The sequence below is a fragment of the Cetorhinus maximus genome, chromosome X (genome assembly GCF_964194155.1).
Source record: "Cetorhinus maximus chromosome X, sCetMax3.hap1.1, whole genome shotgun sequence".
NCBI lineage: Eukaryota > Metazoa > Chordata > Chondrichthyes > Lamniformes > Cetorhinidae > Cetorhinus > Cetorhinus maximus.
Genome location: NC_135917.1, coordinates 8,481,316 through 8,498,221, shown reverse-complemented (window position 1 = coordinate 8,498,221; position 16,906 = coordinate 8,481,316). Strand labels below are relative to the sequence as shown.

Below are 16,906 nucleotides of genomic sequence, written 5' to 3'. Positions count from 1 at the left end.
AGGTCAAACTATGATCAGAATTAACAAAGTCTGCATTGCTGAGCGGGCAAGCATTTTGGGATCTTGCGTATCCAAAAGTCATTTGATCAGCTTAGCAGACACAAAAAGAAAAACAAAGGCACATCTGATGCCAGTAGATTTGAAAAATATGCACGAGGTGAGGAAAGTGGCAAAACTCACACCATTTTGAAACTTTTCTATCAAAAATGTAGGAAATGTTGGCTTACATCTGTTTCCACAACAGGAAGAACATTATGGACCAGAGTTTCTAACATACCTTGGCAGTATTTTCTTTCCTTTTTAAAAAATTCTTTCATGGGATGTGGGCTTCCCTGGCTGGGCCAGCACTTATTGCCCATCCCTAATTACCCTTGAGAAGGTGGAGGTGAGCTGCCTTCTTGAACTGCTGCAGTCCATGTAGTGTAGGTACACTCACAGTGCTGTTAGGGAGGGAGTTCCAGGATTTTGACCCTGTGACAGTGCAGGAACGGCGATATATTTCCAAGTCAGGATGGTGAGTGGCTTGGAGGGAAACTTGTAGTTGGTAGTGTTCCCATGTGTCTGCTGCCCCTGCTCCGCTAGGTGTTGGTTTTGGGTTTGGAAGGTGCTGTCAAAGGAACCTTGGTCAGTTTCTGCAGTGCATCTTGTAGATGGTACACACTGCTGCCACTGTGCGTCGGTGATGGAGGGAGTGAATGTTTGTGGATGGGGTGCCAATCAAGCGGGCTGCTTTGTCCTGGATGGTGTCAAGCTTCTTGAGTGTTGTTGGAGCTGCACTCATCCAGTCAAGTGGAGAGTATTCCATCACACTCCTGACTTGTAGCTTGTAGATGGTGGACAGGCTTTGGGGAGTCAGTAGGTGAGTTACTCATCACAGGATTCTTAGCCCCTGACCTGCTCTTCTAGCCACAGTATTTATATGGCTAGTCCAGTTCAGTTTCTGGACAATGGTAACCCCCAGGATGTTGATGGTGGGAGATTCAGTGATGGTAATGCCATTGAACATCAAGAGGCGATGGTTAGATTCTCTCCTATTGGAGATGGTCATTGCCTGGCACTTGTGTGGCATGAATGTTACTTGCATGTTATTACTGCATCTTATCCAACCAAACCTCTACTGACAGCATAATACAACAAGGTTGGCAACTGGGCAACAAGGTTGCAGTTACTGGCCTATATATGGCAAATGAATTCACTGATGAATTTTCCTTTACTCTCACACGCTGACACTTTAAAATGTACTTTCACACTATCCTTACTTTGTGTTGTGATTTACGCAGCCAGTAACTTTAAGGAAAGCTATTTCAGTACAAGGGTGTCAGATTGTGAAACGTCACCTGGTGTTTTTCTGTGTAGAAACTTGCAAAAGGTCTTGCTGTATCGGAGTCCATCTTATACATAACAAAATAAAAACAGAATTACCTGGAAAAACTCAGCAAGTCTGGCAGCATCGGCGGAGAAGAAATCAGTCAACGTTTCGAGCCCTCATGGCCCTTCAGCAGAACTGAAGCATAGTTTCAACAAGGGAGAAATATAAATTGGTTTAAGGTGGGTGGGGGGAAGAGACACATTGAGGGTGTGGTGTGAGCAGATAATCAAAAGATGTCAGAGACAAAAGGGTCAAAGAGGTGTTGAAGGTGGTGGTCTTTGTCTGAGAAAAGTGCTAATTAAGAATGCAAGACAGGATATTCAAAGTACAGCTCTAGTGGGGGTGGGGTGGAAAGGCTAAAGGTTTTAGTTTTAGATTTAAAAATAATGGAAATAGGTGGGGAAAGAAGAATCTATATAAATTATTGAAAAAAAAGGCAGGTGGGGGGGGGGAAAGAAACGGGGTGGGGATGGGGGGAGGGGGAGTTTAAGATCTAAAGTTGTTGAATTCAATATTCAGCCCAGAAGGCTGTAAAGTGCCTAGTCGGAAGATGAGGTGCTGTTCCTCCAGTTTGCATTGGGCTTCACTGGAACAATGCAGCAAGCCAAGGACAGACATGTGGGCAAGAGAACAGGGTGGAGTGTTAAAATGGCAAGCGACAGGGAGGTTTGGGTCTTTCTTGCGGACAGACCGCAGGTGTTCCGCAAAACGGTCGCCCAGTTTGCGTTTGGTCTCTCCAATGTAGAGGAGACCGCATTGGGAGCAACGAATGCAGTAGACTAAGTTAGGGGAAATGCAAGTGAAATGCTGCTTCACTTGAAAGGAGTGTTTGGGCCCTTGGACGGTGAGGAGAGAGGAAGTGAAGGGGCAGGTGTTGCATCTTCTGCGTGGGCATGGGGAGGTGCCATAAGTGGGGGTTGAGGAGTAGGGGGTGATGGAGGAGTGGACCAGGGTGTCCCGGAGGGAACGATCCCTACGGAATGCTGTCAAGGGGGGTGAAGGGAAGATGTGTTTGGTGGTGGCATCTTATACATGCTGAATTCCAACAGTGGTTCAATGGTATCTTTAGATATTTCAAATAGTTGTTTGGTAATACAGAACTTGATTATTGCTGAAAAAAATCTTTTTTTCAGCAATATTTAGGTATTTCATTTGTCATTCATTTGCTGTTTTCCCAAAGAGTTTTGCAGGCAGGAGCCAGGCATAATTGTTTCACAGTTGCAAATGTGCCCAGTTTTCAATTGGCTTTCAGGTCTCTGGATCTTACAAGCCCATGACTTATATTCCCAGATTCTTTTTGTTCATATGCCTAAGGCACGTAAACCGTCATTGGAAGATTCACTGTGATGTCATGCCGAAAAGCAATATTGTGCCAACAACCTGCTGATCTCGTGGTTGCAGTGAAGAGCATCCCGACTCAGGTCTTGAGACATCGGAAACACCTCTTCAGCAGGATGTCTACATCCAAAACCATTCATGCAGTTCAGTGATTAGAAATATTTTCAGCATGCTATAGAGGAATCATCAACCATGTCTTGAGATCATAGCCACTGTCTTCCACCTGTTCACTCTGCAATCTTTCACGCTCTCTTGTCTTCTTTGATTGTGAAAAGCTTTGGCAACCATGGGTGCCAGCCATTATCTTCGATTGTAAAAGGTCATTTCCCTGCTGTCAGTAAGGTCGCCTAACTGCACATTCATCTAAGGAAATGTAGGTTTAAATGAAACATAAATCAGAAATAAAACTTTTTGAGCACTCAGAATTATGAAAAGCTGCTTATAGGATCAGATTCTGTGCAGCATGAAGAACAGTAACTGTTGTGGAACTGAAAACAGTCCTGTTGATGCTCTTGATTTAAAGTTAGATTATTTCCTGTCACAAAATAAATTAAAGGGACCAACTAATAGGAAGCTGTGTGCAGAAATCCACTGCAAATGCTTTGACTATAACATGTATTTGGGGGCAGTTTTAAAGCAGGTCTCACATGAAGATGAACAGTTTGGAATATATTCAAAGAAAAAATTGCTGAAAGTTTGAGTTTGTGCTGTTTAATTTTCTGATTAACTCTTATCTTTATGGCAACACAGTAGCAATAGCATGCTAATGATCTTCCCCCCTTTAATTTATAATTCATTTTGATTTATTTCATATATTTGGTTCTTATCATTCAGCTACCTCACTACCAAGGGAGTGAGCAGTTATCCTGTACCAGAAATGCCAGCCTGTAACTTGCCACCAGGATGCACAAGGGAGCACCCAGGCATAAATTTCCCCTTTGACTTGTCCCTCATTCTTTCAGAGAAACGCAGTATCCTCAACTGGGCTTGGCTTAGTTTGGGAAGGCAAGAGATTAGAGGTCAAACCTAGATTTATCCTTCGCCATAGGGGGAAATATCCTATGAAATGTTGTCTAACAAAGCAAAAACTCAATTTGTAAAGAATGCATTTACAATTTTGTTACACAAAAAAAATGTTCAAATGTCAGCACAAGTCACCTTTCAATGAGACATAATGGATCCCTACAGAAGGAGTGAACTATTGGATAAGTGTGGTCTTGTGTACCCGCTTGGTGCTTGTCTTGACAGCTGCATTGGCGGAGAACCTGAAATGAGTTACTCACCTCCAACCTGGATGGAAAATGGTGTCTGATACAAGAAGGGGACTAGTTAGTGGAACAAAATGCACCCATGTTAATTGAAGTCAGAGTCCCAACTATTTCATGACAGTGATATCTGAAAATTTTGACATTAAGGTCCTCCCTATGCAAAAATATACTAATAAAATGGTATAAATACAAAATGCAGACTTTCACAATGTGCCATCATGGAAGCTAAGTGCTATACTTGACCAGTTACTTTTCTTTTAGCCAATGTCCTGAAGGGTATATGTGTATGAAAGCAGGAAGAAATCCTAACTATGGGTACACCAGTTTCGATACGTTTGGTTGGGCCTTTCTAACCTTGTTTCGACTCATGACGCAGGACTTCTGGGAAAATTTGTACCAACTGGTAAGTAAGAAGGCATTTTATCCTTGTATGTTTGTGCATTCAAATGTCTAGTTTGCTCACTTTGGTGTGCAGTCGGTATATAAGCTAATAATTATTTATTTCTTGAGGGCAAGGTTCAAGTTTTGGATGGGTCCTAAATACACAGCGATTTGGTTATTCAATCACATTGTAAATCTAACTCATGTTCTCAAGGTTAGACAATTTCAATTTTGGTATGCATTTCCTTCACAGACATCAGTTTGTATTCTCTCGTTGCAACATACTTTGCCCCTTTTTTTTGGGTATGGAAGGGTATTTTCTGAATAAATTGTTTACTCTGATAAATGTATTACAAAAAAGAAATCTGAAGATTAGTAGCAGTGAAACATGGCTTAATTATTTTTGCCAATCTGTCATCTTTTCTGTGCCCACCTTTCTCTCCCTAATGATCCAATGTTCTTGCTCTGTACAATTTCATCTATGTGACCTATGTTGTTATGATTGCATCAAATGTATCAGCATCCTGTACCTAATCACAGGTTGCACAATACTGTTGTCTTTAATATATGTATTTTTTGCAATACTGCCCACCCATTATGCTCTTTTATGTGCTACATAAAGTTACATGGAGCACATTTCAGAAATTGGATCTATTAGATTTTCATATTCAATGCTACCATTTTTGAAGTGGTTTTCTCTCGTGCCATTGCAAGAACACAAGAAATAGGAGCAGGAGTAGACCACTCGGCCCATCGAGCCTGTTGCGCCATTCAGCAAGATCATAGCTGATCTGATTGTGGCCTCAACGTCACTATCCTGCCTACCCCACCACCCCCACCCCCCAATACCCTTTGATTCCCTTGTTAGTCAAGAATCTACTACCTCTGCCTTAAATATATTCAATGACCCTGCTTCTACTGCTCTCTGGTGAAGAGAATTCCACAGATGCATGACCCTCGGAAAGAAAAAAATTCTTCTCATCTTCATCTTAAATGGGAGACCCCTTATTTTTAAACTTTGTCCCCTAGTTCTAGTCTCTCCCATAAGGGAAACATCCTTTCAGCATCCACCCTGTCAAGTTCCCTCAGGATCTTATATGTTTCAATAAGATCACCTCTCATTCTTCTAAACTCCAATGGATACTGGCCCAGCCTGTCCAACCTTTCCTCATACGACAACCCTTTATCCAAGGAATCAATCGGGTGAACCTTCTCTGAACTCCATCTAAAGCAATTATGTCCTTTCTTAAATAAGGAGACAAAAACTATACACAGTACTCCAGATGTGGTCTCACCAACACCCTGTACAACTGTAGTAAAACTTTCCTACTTTTATATTCCATTCCCCTTACAATAAATGCCAATATTCCATTTTCCTTCTAATCACTTGCTGTACCAGCATACTAACTTTTTGTGATTCATCTACCAGGACACCCAGATCCCTCTGTACCTCAGAGTTCTGCAATCTCTCTCCATTTAAATAATACGCTGCTTTTCTGTTCTTCCTGTCAAAGTTCACATTTTCCCACATTATACTCCATCTGCCAAATTTTTGCCCACTCACATAACCTATCTATATCCCTTTGCAGACTCCTCATGTCCTCCTCACAACTTACTTTCCTACCTATCTTTGTGTCATCAACAAATTTAGCCACCATACATTCAGTCCCTTCATCCAAATCATTGATATAGATTGCAAATAATTGAGTCCTCAGCACTGATCACTGTGGCATTCCATTCATTACATCTTGCCAACCTGAAAATCACCCATTTATGTCTTCCTTCTGTTTCCTGTTAGCTAACCAAACCTATTTCTCCCCTAAACTCCTACATCGTGACACACTTCCTAGTCCTTTAAAAGATTCTCCTTAAAATGCAACCTCTGACCATTCCTGCTCTTAATATTTCCTTCCTTCTATTTTTTGGTTGTGTCTTTATGAAGCGCTTTGGGCACTGTTCTACATTAAAGGCACTATATAAATTCAAGTTGTTGTTGGATGCAACAAAGGATTTCCCAAATCTCTAAGGTTTATAAAACATGTCAACATCTCAAAGGTGTACTCATACCAGGAACAGAAAGTTAGCATGGAGGTGCAGCAAGCAATTAGGATGGCAAATGGCATGTTGGCCTTTATTGCAAGGGGACTGGAGTACAAGAATAAAGAAGCCTTGCTACAGTTGTACAGGGTTTTGGTGAGACCATACCTGGAATACCGTGTGCAGTTTTGGTCTCCATATCTAAGCAAGAATATATTTACATTGGAGGCGGTACAGTGAAGGTTCACTAGATTGGTCCCTGGGATTACAGGAAGGACGTAATAGCTCTGGAGGGGGTGCAGAGGAGGTTTACAAGAATGTTGCCAGGGTTAGAAAAGTGTAGCTACAAGGAAAGATTGGATGGGCTGGGGTTATTTTCCTTAGAACAAAGAAGGCTGAGAGGTGACTCGATTGAGGTGTACAAAATTATGAGGGGAACAGATAGAGTGGACAGGATAATATTGTTTCCCTTGGTGGAGAATTCTAGAACCAGGGGACATAGATTCAAGATAAGTGGCAGAAGGCGTAGGGGGGAATGAGGAAGAACTTTTTTACGCAGAGGGTAGTGGGTGTCTGGAATTCGCTGCCCAAGTTGGTTGTAGAGGCAGAAACTCTAAACTCTTTTAAAAAGTACCTGGATCTGCACCTTAAGTGCTGTAAGCTGAAGGACTATGGGCCGGGTGCAGGAAGGTGGAATTAGAAAGGGCTCCTGGGTGTCCTCGGGCTGGCATGGACAAGATGGGCCGAATGGCCTCCTTCTGTCCTGTAACCTTTCTATAGTTCTATGAGGGGATGTCCTATGATGAGAGGCTGAGTAAATTGTGTCTATATTCTCTGGAACTTAGAAGAACCAAAGGTGACCTCATTGAAACAGACAAGATTCTGAAGGGGTTTGACAGGGTAGATACTGAGAGATTGTTTCCCCCTGACTGGGGAATCTAGAAGACGGGGGCACAGTCTCAGGATAAGAGGCCGATCATTTAGGACTGAGATGAGGAGAAATTTCTTCACTCAAAGGGTTGGGAACGTTTGGAATTCTTTATCCCAGAGGGTTGTGGATGCTCCATTGTTGAATATATTTAAGGCTGGGATAGGTAGATTTTTGGTCTCTCAGGGAATCAAGGGATATGGGGAGCAGACAGGAAAGTGGAGTTGAAGACCAAGATCAGCCATGATCGTACTGAATGGCGGAGCAGGAGTAAGGGGCCGTATGGTCTGCTCCTGCTCCTAACTTGTGTGTTCGTATGTATGTATGTTCATAGAAATTTCAGACCACGAGGCCTAGGCAACTAAAGGATGCCCACTAATGTCGGAGGGAAATAGTGGGAATTCCCACATAGATTTAAACTGGATGTAATTATTCAGAAGGAAGTGGCATTGAAAAGCATTCATGGAATGAAGAGTAAAGAAATGGGCATTTGGTCTAGTCACTTTTGTACTGAATATGTAGGGACTATAAACAAGGCACTACCCACAATTTTCCACCTATCTTTGGAAACTGGAATTCCGCCCAAGGACTGGAAGGTGGCAGATGGTACACTCCTGTTCAAAAAGGGTGAAAGGGATAAGCCATGAAACTTACAGGCTTGTTAATCTTGCCTCAACTGTGAATAAACTTTTAGTTCGTCAGTACAGTATGGGGTGAAATTAGTGAACACTTTAAAACCCATGACGTAATCAGGGGCAGTCAGCATGGATTTGTAAAGGGCAGGTCGTACTTGGTTAATTTAATTGAATTTTTGGAGAGTGCAAAAAATGCAATTGATGTATATATAGAATTTCATGAATCATTTGATAAATTGCCAAATAAGAGACTCAGTATGAAGGTGAGGCATATGGTTATAAGAGGAAATATAACTGCATGGAGAGAGAAATGTCTGGGGGGGAGCAGATAGCAGGGAGTAAATCAATGTTATTTTTATGACTGGTCGAATATGGGTAAAGGTGTGCCCTAAGATCTGTGTTGGAACTTCTCATGTTTTCTGCTTATGTATTTGATTTAGACATAGCCATGGAAAGAATTATAGCAAAATTTGAATTTTCAAATCGAACCCACACTGTTGGGGCAGGAGTTTGCCCTTGGCGGGGGCGGTCGGGAAGCCGATTAAGGTCCGGCCTGCGTGGATTACGAGCGGCAGCGCTGAGCTCTGCCTGTGCAGGCAGGGGGAGGAGGGCGAGCCAGGCCTCAACTGCCTCGATTCTCGAGTTGTGCACGAAAGAGCACTTCAATCTCCCTGAGACACGGAGCTGCCTCAGGGAGATTGAAGTGCTGTTTAAAAAATTAATGAAGACAGTGAAAATTTAATAAAACACGTCCCATCATGTGACTCTGTTACATGAGCTGGGACATGTTTTTAATTCCAAAATACAGTTTTTGTTTAATGTTTATTTGCTTTAGGAAACCTCATCCCGCTCATGGATGAGGTTTCCTAAAAAAATACGAAGGCCACTTGGCCTTTTCGCCTGCCCGTCAACCGTAAGGTGGGACGGGCAGTGTAAATTTGAATTTAATTAGATTGTTAACGGCCTTAATAGGCCTTTTAGTTATCAGCGGGCACGCAGCCAACTCCGGCACGCACCCGCCAAATGAAATATCACGCGTGTGCGCGATGACGTCAGGATGTACATCATCGCGCGTCAATTTACGCTCAGGCATGTCAGGCGCGCGCCTGCATGCTGAGCGGAATGTTCTGCCCTTGGTGTTATTCTGAACCACACATACTAGCCATCTAGCCAACTGAGGTAACGAGCCCCTCATGAAACCAATACCCCAGCAAAAAGCCAAGACCTTCAGGAGATTCTACAGAAGGAAGAAAATTGGGAAGTAAAACACTTTTTGGGGGGTGCGGGGGGATAAATCCGGCACACTAAGTTGATTCTTCTTCTAAAATGCATCAAAATTGTCACTGGAATTGTCCATTTTTTGGCACTTGGCTCTTTATGGGCTAACTGTGTCTAAAATAGCAGTTCCGTTCCTGGCAGTTATCCTGACTCTCAACCTGCTCCTGCAGCACTCTACCAATCTGCTAGTTCTTTTCTTACATGGCCCAGGGCCAGCAGCAGAGCCTGTGTGCAAACAAACATGGAAAATTGGAAAAAAAACTCAAATCTACAGGGAAATGAAAATGGATAGGCGACAATTTCAAGATCCATAGGACGAAATTGTGATTTTAAAAAATAGCCGCTGACAACTGCTTAGCCATAATTTGCAGGAGTCCTGAGACTCGTAAACATTTTTGAGAGCATATAATCATGCCATGTGACATGAAGTGTAGGCCGGTACCAGTTATATAGTTGGTGTTGTGACCTGGCAGATGATGTGTGCCCGGTGGACCAAATCCACAAGGGAAACTTGATCGCGCTATCACAATGGTTTTGCAATTTGTATTTATTTCGAGATGCGAGCACTAAACTCAGAAGTACTAAGTCCACCAAGACTTTTAGAGATTTTTTAAAAAACTAAATTAAAATATTTATGAACAAAAGAAAAGATTTCAAGCACATACATAGGACTATACATTACTACTATAATAACTCCTAAAATTCCTAATTAACCTGACTCCCAGTTACATCTTCTTTAAGGCAACGATTCAAACATAGGGTAGAATTTTCTCATCGGCGTGCAGGACCCGACCCCACACGCTAACACATAAAATGATGCGCAGTGACGTTGGGCGTGCTTCCCGATGTCACCGCACGCCATCGCGATATTTCGGTGGGTGGGCGCGCGATGATCTCCGATGCGCGCCCGCCATTAATTAACGGGCCAGTTAAGGCCCTTGAGCCACTAATAGATGGCGATTTTTTGGGGCCCATGCAATATTCAGATCGTCGCACGGGCACAACAGGCAGGCGGGTAGGCCGTATTTTTAAAAGCCTTATCCATGGGCGGGATAAGAGGGGTGAGTGGGGTCGCGAGTTGTCTTTGTTGGACATTTAATGTTTAAACTTACTGCTACTTGCTTGTGTGAGCAGGAAAGTTTCAATTCTCTTCAGAGCTGCTTGTACAGGAATAACAGGCTTCAGGTCAGGACTCTGGAGTAAACATCATTTTTGGGACCTTGCTGGTTTCAGGAAGCCTTCCCTTACCCTGGGAATGGGAGTTGTGCACTCCACTGGAGGCACCTCCTCTGAGAAGGAAGGGGGAGGAGGCCAGGAGTCCATATTCATACTCCAGGGGAGCCACCTTTGGGAGGACAGGTGCAGGCACAAAGGGTGCAGGACCAACAGGAAGTGCAAGGCAGAAGGGGCCGCAGAAGATGGCACTATCCTGTTGCCAGGGTTTACAGGCAGCGATGCAGCTACCTCAATATGTCTGAGGTGCAGTGCTGAAGGAGGCACCGTCTCTCAAGGGAGACAGTGACCTCCATCTGTCAGATGATTGGCCCTGAGATCAGCTCCGACTGTGTGGGTGGACACCCCATGCCAGTGGCGATGAAGGTCACAGTGGCCCTCAACTTCTATGCCTCCGGCTTTTTCCAGGGGTCAGTGGGTGATCTGTGTGGAGTCTCCCAGTCAGCTGTCCACAGTTGTATCAAGCTGGTGACAGATGCTCTGTTCAGGTGGGCATTGACTTTCATTCACTACCGCACGGACGAGGCCAGCCAGGCAGAGCGAGCCAGAGGCTTTGCAGCGATTGCTGGGCCCCCCTGCATCCAGGGTGCAATAGACTGCACATATATGGCCATCAAGGTGCCAGCGGGTGAGCTGGGAGCCTTTGTCAACAGGAAGGAATTCTACTCCATGAATGTGCAGATAGTGTGTGGCCATAGGATGCAGATTCTGCAAGTCTGTGCAAGGTACCCAGGCAGCTCCCATGACGCTTACATCCTGAGACACTCCCAGGTGCCGAGGCTCTTCAGTGCTCCAGCCCGGGTGGATGGATGGCTGCTGGGTGACAAGGGCTATCCCCTCAAAAGGTGGCTCATGATGCCTCTCCGCCATCCAAGAACAGAAGCTGAGCAGCGGTACAATAGGAGCCAGGGCACCACAAGGGCTGTGGTGGTGAGAACCATCGGTCTTCTCAAGATGCGCTTCCGATACCTGGACCGCTCAGGGGGCGCACTCCAATGCCCCCCAGATCGTGTGTCACTGATAGTGGTTGCATGCTGCACTCTCCACAATCTGGCGCTGGAAAGGGGGGACACAGTGGAGGAAGAAGATGTAGACGCAGATGCTCCAGCTGCAGACGATGAGTCCAGTAGTGAGTCCGAGGATGAGCACGCGCACGAGAACGCTGAGGGGTGTAGACGCCGACCCGGGTAACCTCCAGGGAGGCAGGGACACCCAGGAGACTTTAATCCAATGAACCTTCAGCTAGCCCAACACAAGCCAAGGCTGCAGGCTCCATACTCGATGCCTGAGAGCAACATCTGCCTGGCTAGGAGCATTAACTATGTGCCCTGTCAATAAAGCTCAATGACAAACAAGTCACTCATAACATCACGGGCTCCCATCCACCTGCAGAAGTAAGGAATCACCCTGAGCCATGTTCACAAATCAAGCATTTAATTAATTCACAAAATAAAACAGAAAAGAAACTTAATTCAAAGGTGTTGAGCAGCATACCAAATTGCAAAATTGCTCCTATGGTTACAACTTTACTTGGTGACCTGCTGGGTACACTCACACAGTGCCAACTCCAGAGCTTGGCAAGGCTGACACTCCAAGGCAGGACTGAGGGAGGTCAGTATTATCAGAGGTGTTGCCCCTCACATGAGATGTTAAACCAAGGCCCTGCCTATTCACATGGGCATAAAGGATCTCATGACACTATTCAGGAAAGTGCAGGGAAGCTCTCCCAATGTCTTAGCCAATATTCCTCCCTCAACCAACACTATTTAACATCTTTGCTGGTTGTTTTATCTCATTGTTGTTGTGTGGGATTTTGATGTATGCAAAGCAGCTACTACATCTGTCTACATAAAAAAAAGTTGAATATGAAGCCCTGTTTTTGAGATGTATTAAGGTTGCTTGTAACTGACATATTACATATGAGGTAGGAAAGAAAAGAAAATCAGGAGGGGTCCAGACAAAATAGATAGAGAGAAACTGTTCCCATTGGCGGGAGGGGCAAGAACCAGGGGATGTCAATTTAAGGCAATTGGCAAAAGAACTAACGGCGACAGGAGGAAAAACCCTTTTACACTAACTGAGAGTGTGGGGGAGGCAGATTCAATTGTGGCTTTCAAAAGGGTATTGGATAAGTATCTGAAGAGAAAAAAAATTGCATTGCTATGGGGGAAAGACAGGGGTGTGGCAGAGAGCCAGAACGGACACGACAAGCTACATGGTCTCCTATGCGGTAACCGTTCTATGGGCAGAATATTACGCTTGGCGTGCTGGTGCGTGCCCAACACGCCTGAGCGTAAAATGATGCGCAATGACATCGGGCGAGCGTCCTGACATCATCGCGCAGTCTCACGATATTTCATTCAGCGGGCGGACGCCGGAGTCAGCTGCGTGCCCACCGACAATTGAAAGGCCTATTAAGGCCATTAAGAAGCTAATTAAATTCAAATTTACACTGCCCGTCCAACCTAATGACAGGCAAAAAGGCCAAGCAGCCTTTACATTTTTTAGGGAACCTCATCCATGGGCAGGATGAGGTTTCCAAAAGCAAATAAACATAAAATAAAAATTTTATTTTTGAATTAAAAACATGTCCCAGCTCATGAGGGGACACGTTTTATGACAATTTTATTTATTTATTTTTAAACAGCGCTTCATCTCCCTGAGGCAGCTCTGTGCCTCAGGGAGATTGAAGCGCTCTTTCGTGCTAGGCCCACTCGTTGAATGCTACTGCTCGCTTTCCACACTGGGCGGGCCTTAATTGGCCTGCCAGCATGAAATCGCGGTGCAGAGCCAATCGCGGGCAGCGGTCGGTTTCCTGACCGCCCCCGCCAAGGGCAAAATCCTGCCCAATGATGGTAAAGCTGGTCAGTGGGTATCACCATACATTAACATGCCTGATGGATATATTACCCAAGCAATATGTTCCATAAAGATTGTTATGATCTCCATAGAAACTGATAGCATTTAAAAAGAGATTTGAACTTCCAGTTACTAGCTGAAAGAATGACATGGTCTGAGTGTAAACTCCGAGAATGCTGCCATTGTCTCCAAAGGTAAATACCTTGCACCTTCTTCTCAGTAAAACAATCCAAGTTTTCCTTTGATCTTTAAGAGTCAAAGCACCCAGGCTTGCTGTCAGACAGACTGCAGAGCAGGTCACATGACCCCCTTCGTTTACCCTAAATTTAAAGCTACAGTCCCAAAATATAAAAAATGTTTATCAACCGCACATTTTTAACAAAATGAACTTAAAAACAAACTTTTGCATTCTTTTGCAGACACTAAGAGCAGCGGGGAAAACATACATGATCTTCTTTGTTCTTGTCATCTTCGTGGGTTCTTTTTACCTGGTGAACCTGATTTTGGCTGTCGTCGCCATGGCGTATGAGGAACAAAACCAAGCTACCCTGGAGGAAGCTGAGCAGAAAGAACAGGAATTTAAGCAGATGCTGGAACAACTAAAGAAACAGCAAGAGGATGCTCTGGTTTGTGACTTAAATCTTTATATAAGGGTGGGCCAGTCATGAGGTATTTGAGGTCAGACCTGAAACAAAGAAAGAATTACTCTGGTCGGTATCCATAGCAACATTGCAAGCCTCTTCTTTCCAAATGGATTTACAATGTCGCTACGACCAGTGTCATTTTTCCTCCACATTTAAAGCAGCGAGTGATTTGTTTTTTCCTCATTGTCAGTCAGAAACCAGCACATGCATAACCAACAGAACATCCATAACTTGTGTACAAAATGGCAAAGCTGAATATAGTGGGACACATGACCTCATGTGCAAGGTGTCTGTTCGGTTAGCACCAGAGTGCATATCAAAAGAATGTAGGTTTGGCTCCTGATATAGTGGTTTCACTGGGCCAACTCAATTGATGGCAATGATTTTTTTTCCAATGCAGTCCATTCTAACAGAACACCAGGAAAAATAGAGGGAAGGGAAGTTAAGTTTAAACAAGCCTTTTTCCTAACGAGGCAGCTAATTCTCTGAAAAATCTAGGCAATGAATTAGAGATTTGATTAAATCCCAAATTACCTTCTGGTAATGTTTTAAAGTTTTAAAGAAAACTGGGAGCTGAATTTCCTCTTGTCAGTAATGTTACTGAAGAACCTAGCTGTCCTTGTTTCTGTGAATCCTGTGTCCAGCTTTCACAAAGGGCCGTAGACAGTCTGAGTGAATGTGGCAGATGGCCTTCAATGTGGGGGAAGTGTGAAGTTGACCATTTGGGGTCGGAAAAAGACAAATTGGAATATTTTCTTATTGATGAGAAAGTAGCAAGAGGAGGAGCGAAGGGGCTTCGATGGCCGCGTGTGCATCATTTAAAGCTAGTGCACAAGTACAAAAAATGAAAAAGGCTAATGGGTTCCATCTCAAGAGGGCTGGAATGCAGTGGAAGAAGTGATGCTTCGGTTATACAGAGCCTCGGTCACATCCCATCTGGAGTAGTGTATTCAGTTTTGGATACCGCACCTCAGGAAAGGTCTATTGAGTATGGATGGGGTACAGTGTATATTCACCAGAATGATACCAGGGTTCAACGGGTTAAACTATAATGACAGGTTGCATGCATTTGGTTTATATTCCCTTGAGTTTAGAAGGTTGAGGAGTGATCTAATCAAGGTATTTAGAATGATAAAGGGATTCACTGGAGTAAACGGAACAAAACTCTTTCCACAAACCCTGAACAAGAGGGCATCAACTTAAAGCTAGGCCATTTAGGAGAGAGATCAGGAATCAACTCTCCACATAAAAGGGTAGTGGAAATCTGTAATGCTTGCTCCCTGCCCCAAAGACTGTGGATGCTGCTTCTATTGAAGTTTTCAAGACTAAGATTGATAGATTTTTGTTCAATAAGGGTATTAATGGGTATGGATCAAATTCAGGTGGATGGAATTAAGATTCAGATCAGCCATTAAGTAATTAAATGACAGAGCAGAATTGAGGGGCTGAATGGCCTACTCCTACTCTGTATGTTTCTGTGTTGCAGCCTGACTTCCAATTCTGATGAAGGCTCACGAGGCACGAATTAGTCTTTCTCTTACAGATGTGGATTGGTCTGAAGTGTGGTTTCAGCATTACTGGTGTTTTTAATTTGAATTTTGGCATTTATAATTTTCCACCTTTTATTCGATTTTCCACTTATGCAGACTTTATTTTTTTGCTAAAATCAACAAGAGAAATTTCACCCTGCCCCTACTGGTTTATTTAAACAGCTTAAGTTGGGTTGAAGGAATATGTCTCTCAAAGGAACACTTGAGTCCTAACTGAAACTTTCTTAATTGAGGTAATCATTGAAATGCATATTTTTAAGCCTAGAATTAAGTTACAGTTCGCAATATTGTGAGCCTAGCACATAACAAAATGGTTTGTGATTCCACTGTCCAGGATATTAGCAAATTGATGAATGTGTCCATTTAAACAGTGGACAGAGAAATGTGAATACATTTTCCTGCTAATATTGCCAGTTGTACCTTCTAGGCTTTAATGTTTAACAAAAAGAGAGAATTCTTTATCAGGTTATAAATTATATGTTGCTGTTCTGGTGCAGCAGATTCATAATACAATAACCTAATGGCGTTCAAGTCCTGATTTCCAAAACAGACTAGTTTGGCAATGTTTTGGAGAAATCAGATCAAAATTAAACCATTTATACAAAATTTCAACATGATTAAAATTTTCATAAACTTAATTAAGGCTTGGCAGTTCCTTTTAACGATGTAATGACTCGTTAGTGCAATTGTAAATGTTGAGAACGGGAAACAAAAAAAAGCACATTAGCATATAGTCAACTTAATGTTATGACCAATTGTATGCTAATCAGGCTTTGTAAGCAGATGGTCTACAGAAAGGGTTTTGAATAGATTTTGCATTGTTTCTTGCTATTGGTGCTCGGTAACCTAGCCCTAAGTCGACTATTTGCCCAACAAACTCCATCTACATTTAATTAATTGCAATCCCATCGACCTGTCTTTTCATCATTCAGTCTCACATCTGTCCAGAAATGCACCCAGTTGCCTCTTGAACCCATTTATAATGTGTTTAATGGCCTTCAGAGAACCTCCAAGTTAATCCTCTGGATGAAAGTATTCCTTCTGATTTTTCCCTACTTCTCTACTTGTTTTTAACATGTCAGCTCTTTGCAAGGACGATCGATCTTCCAGGATTAATTTTGCTGAACCTTGAGAATTTCAGGTCATTTCAACGCAGTTTTTCCTTGAGTGAACAAACACCGCTTTCTTACCCTTTCTTGTTAGCTGGATTCACGCCAGTTGGTAAAGTTAAACTTAGACATAGCAGCTTTCTTTGTTGGAGAGAGTTTATTGACTTAGTTCACAGTCAACACTACTCCAACACACCAGTGTCCCAGCTATCCCCATTTATAGGTATACAGATATCCATCACCTGTTTAACAATGTAATTTCCATTAAACCTGAACA

At 43.3% G+C, this 16,906-nt stretch overlaps 1 protein-coding gene across 5 annotated transcripts in view; it reads left to right on the top strand.

Moving 5' to 3' along the window:
• LOC144672613 (sodium channel protein type 8 subunit alpha-like) overlaps positions 1–16,906 on the top strand; it is a 233,689-nt gene that overhangs the window by 102,635 nt on the left and 114,148 nt on the right. For all 5 annotated transcript variants that reach the window (XM_078534436.1, XM_078534433.1, XM_078534432.1 and 2 more), the window contains 2 exons: positions 4,237–4,378; positions 13,746–13,952. In XM_078534436.1, coding sequence (XP_078390562.1) covers positions 4,237–4,378; positions 13,746–13,952 — 349 coding nt within the window. The remainder of the gene's footprint in view (positions 1–4,236; positions 4,379–13,745; positions 13,953–16,906) is intronic.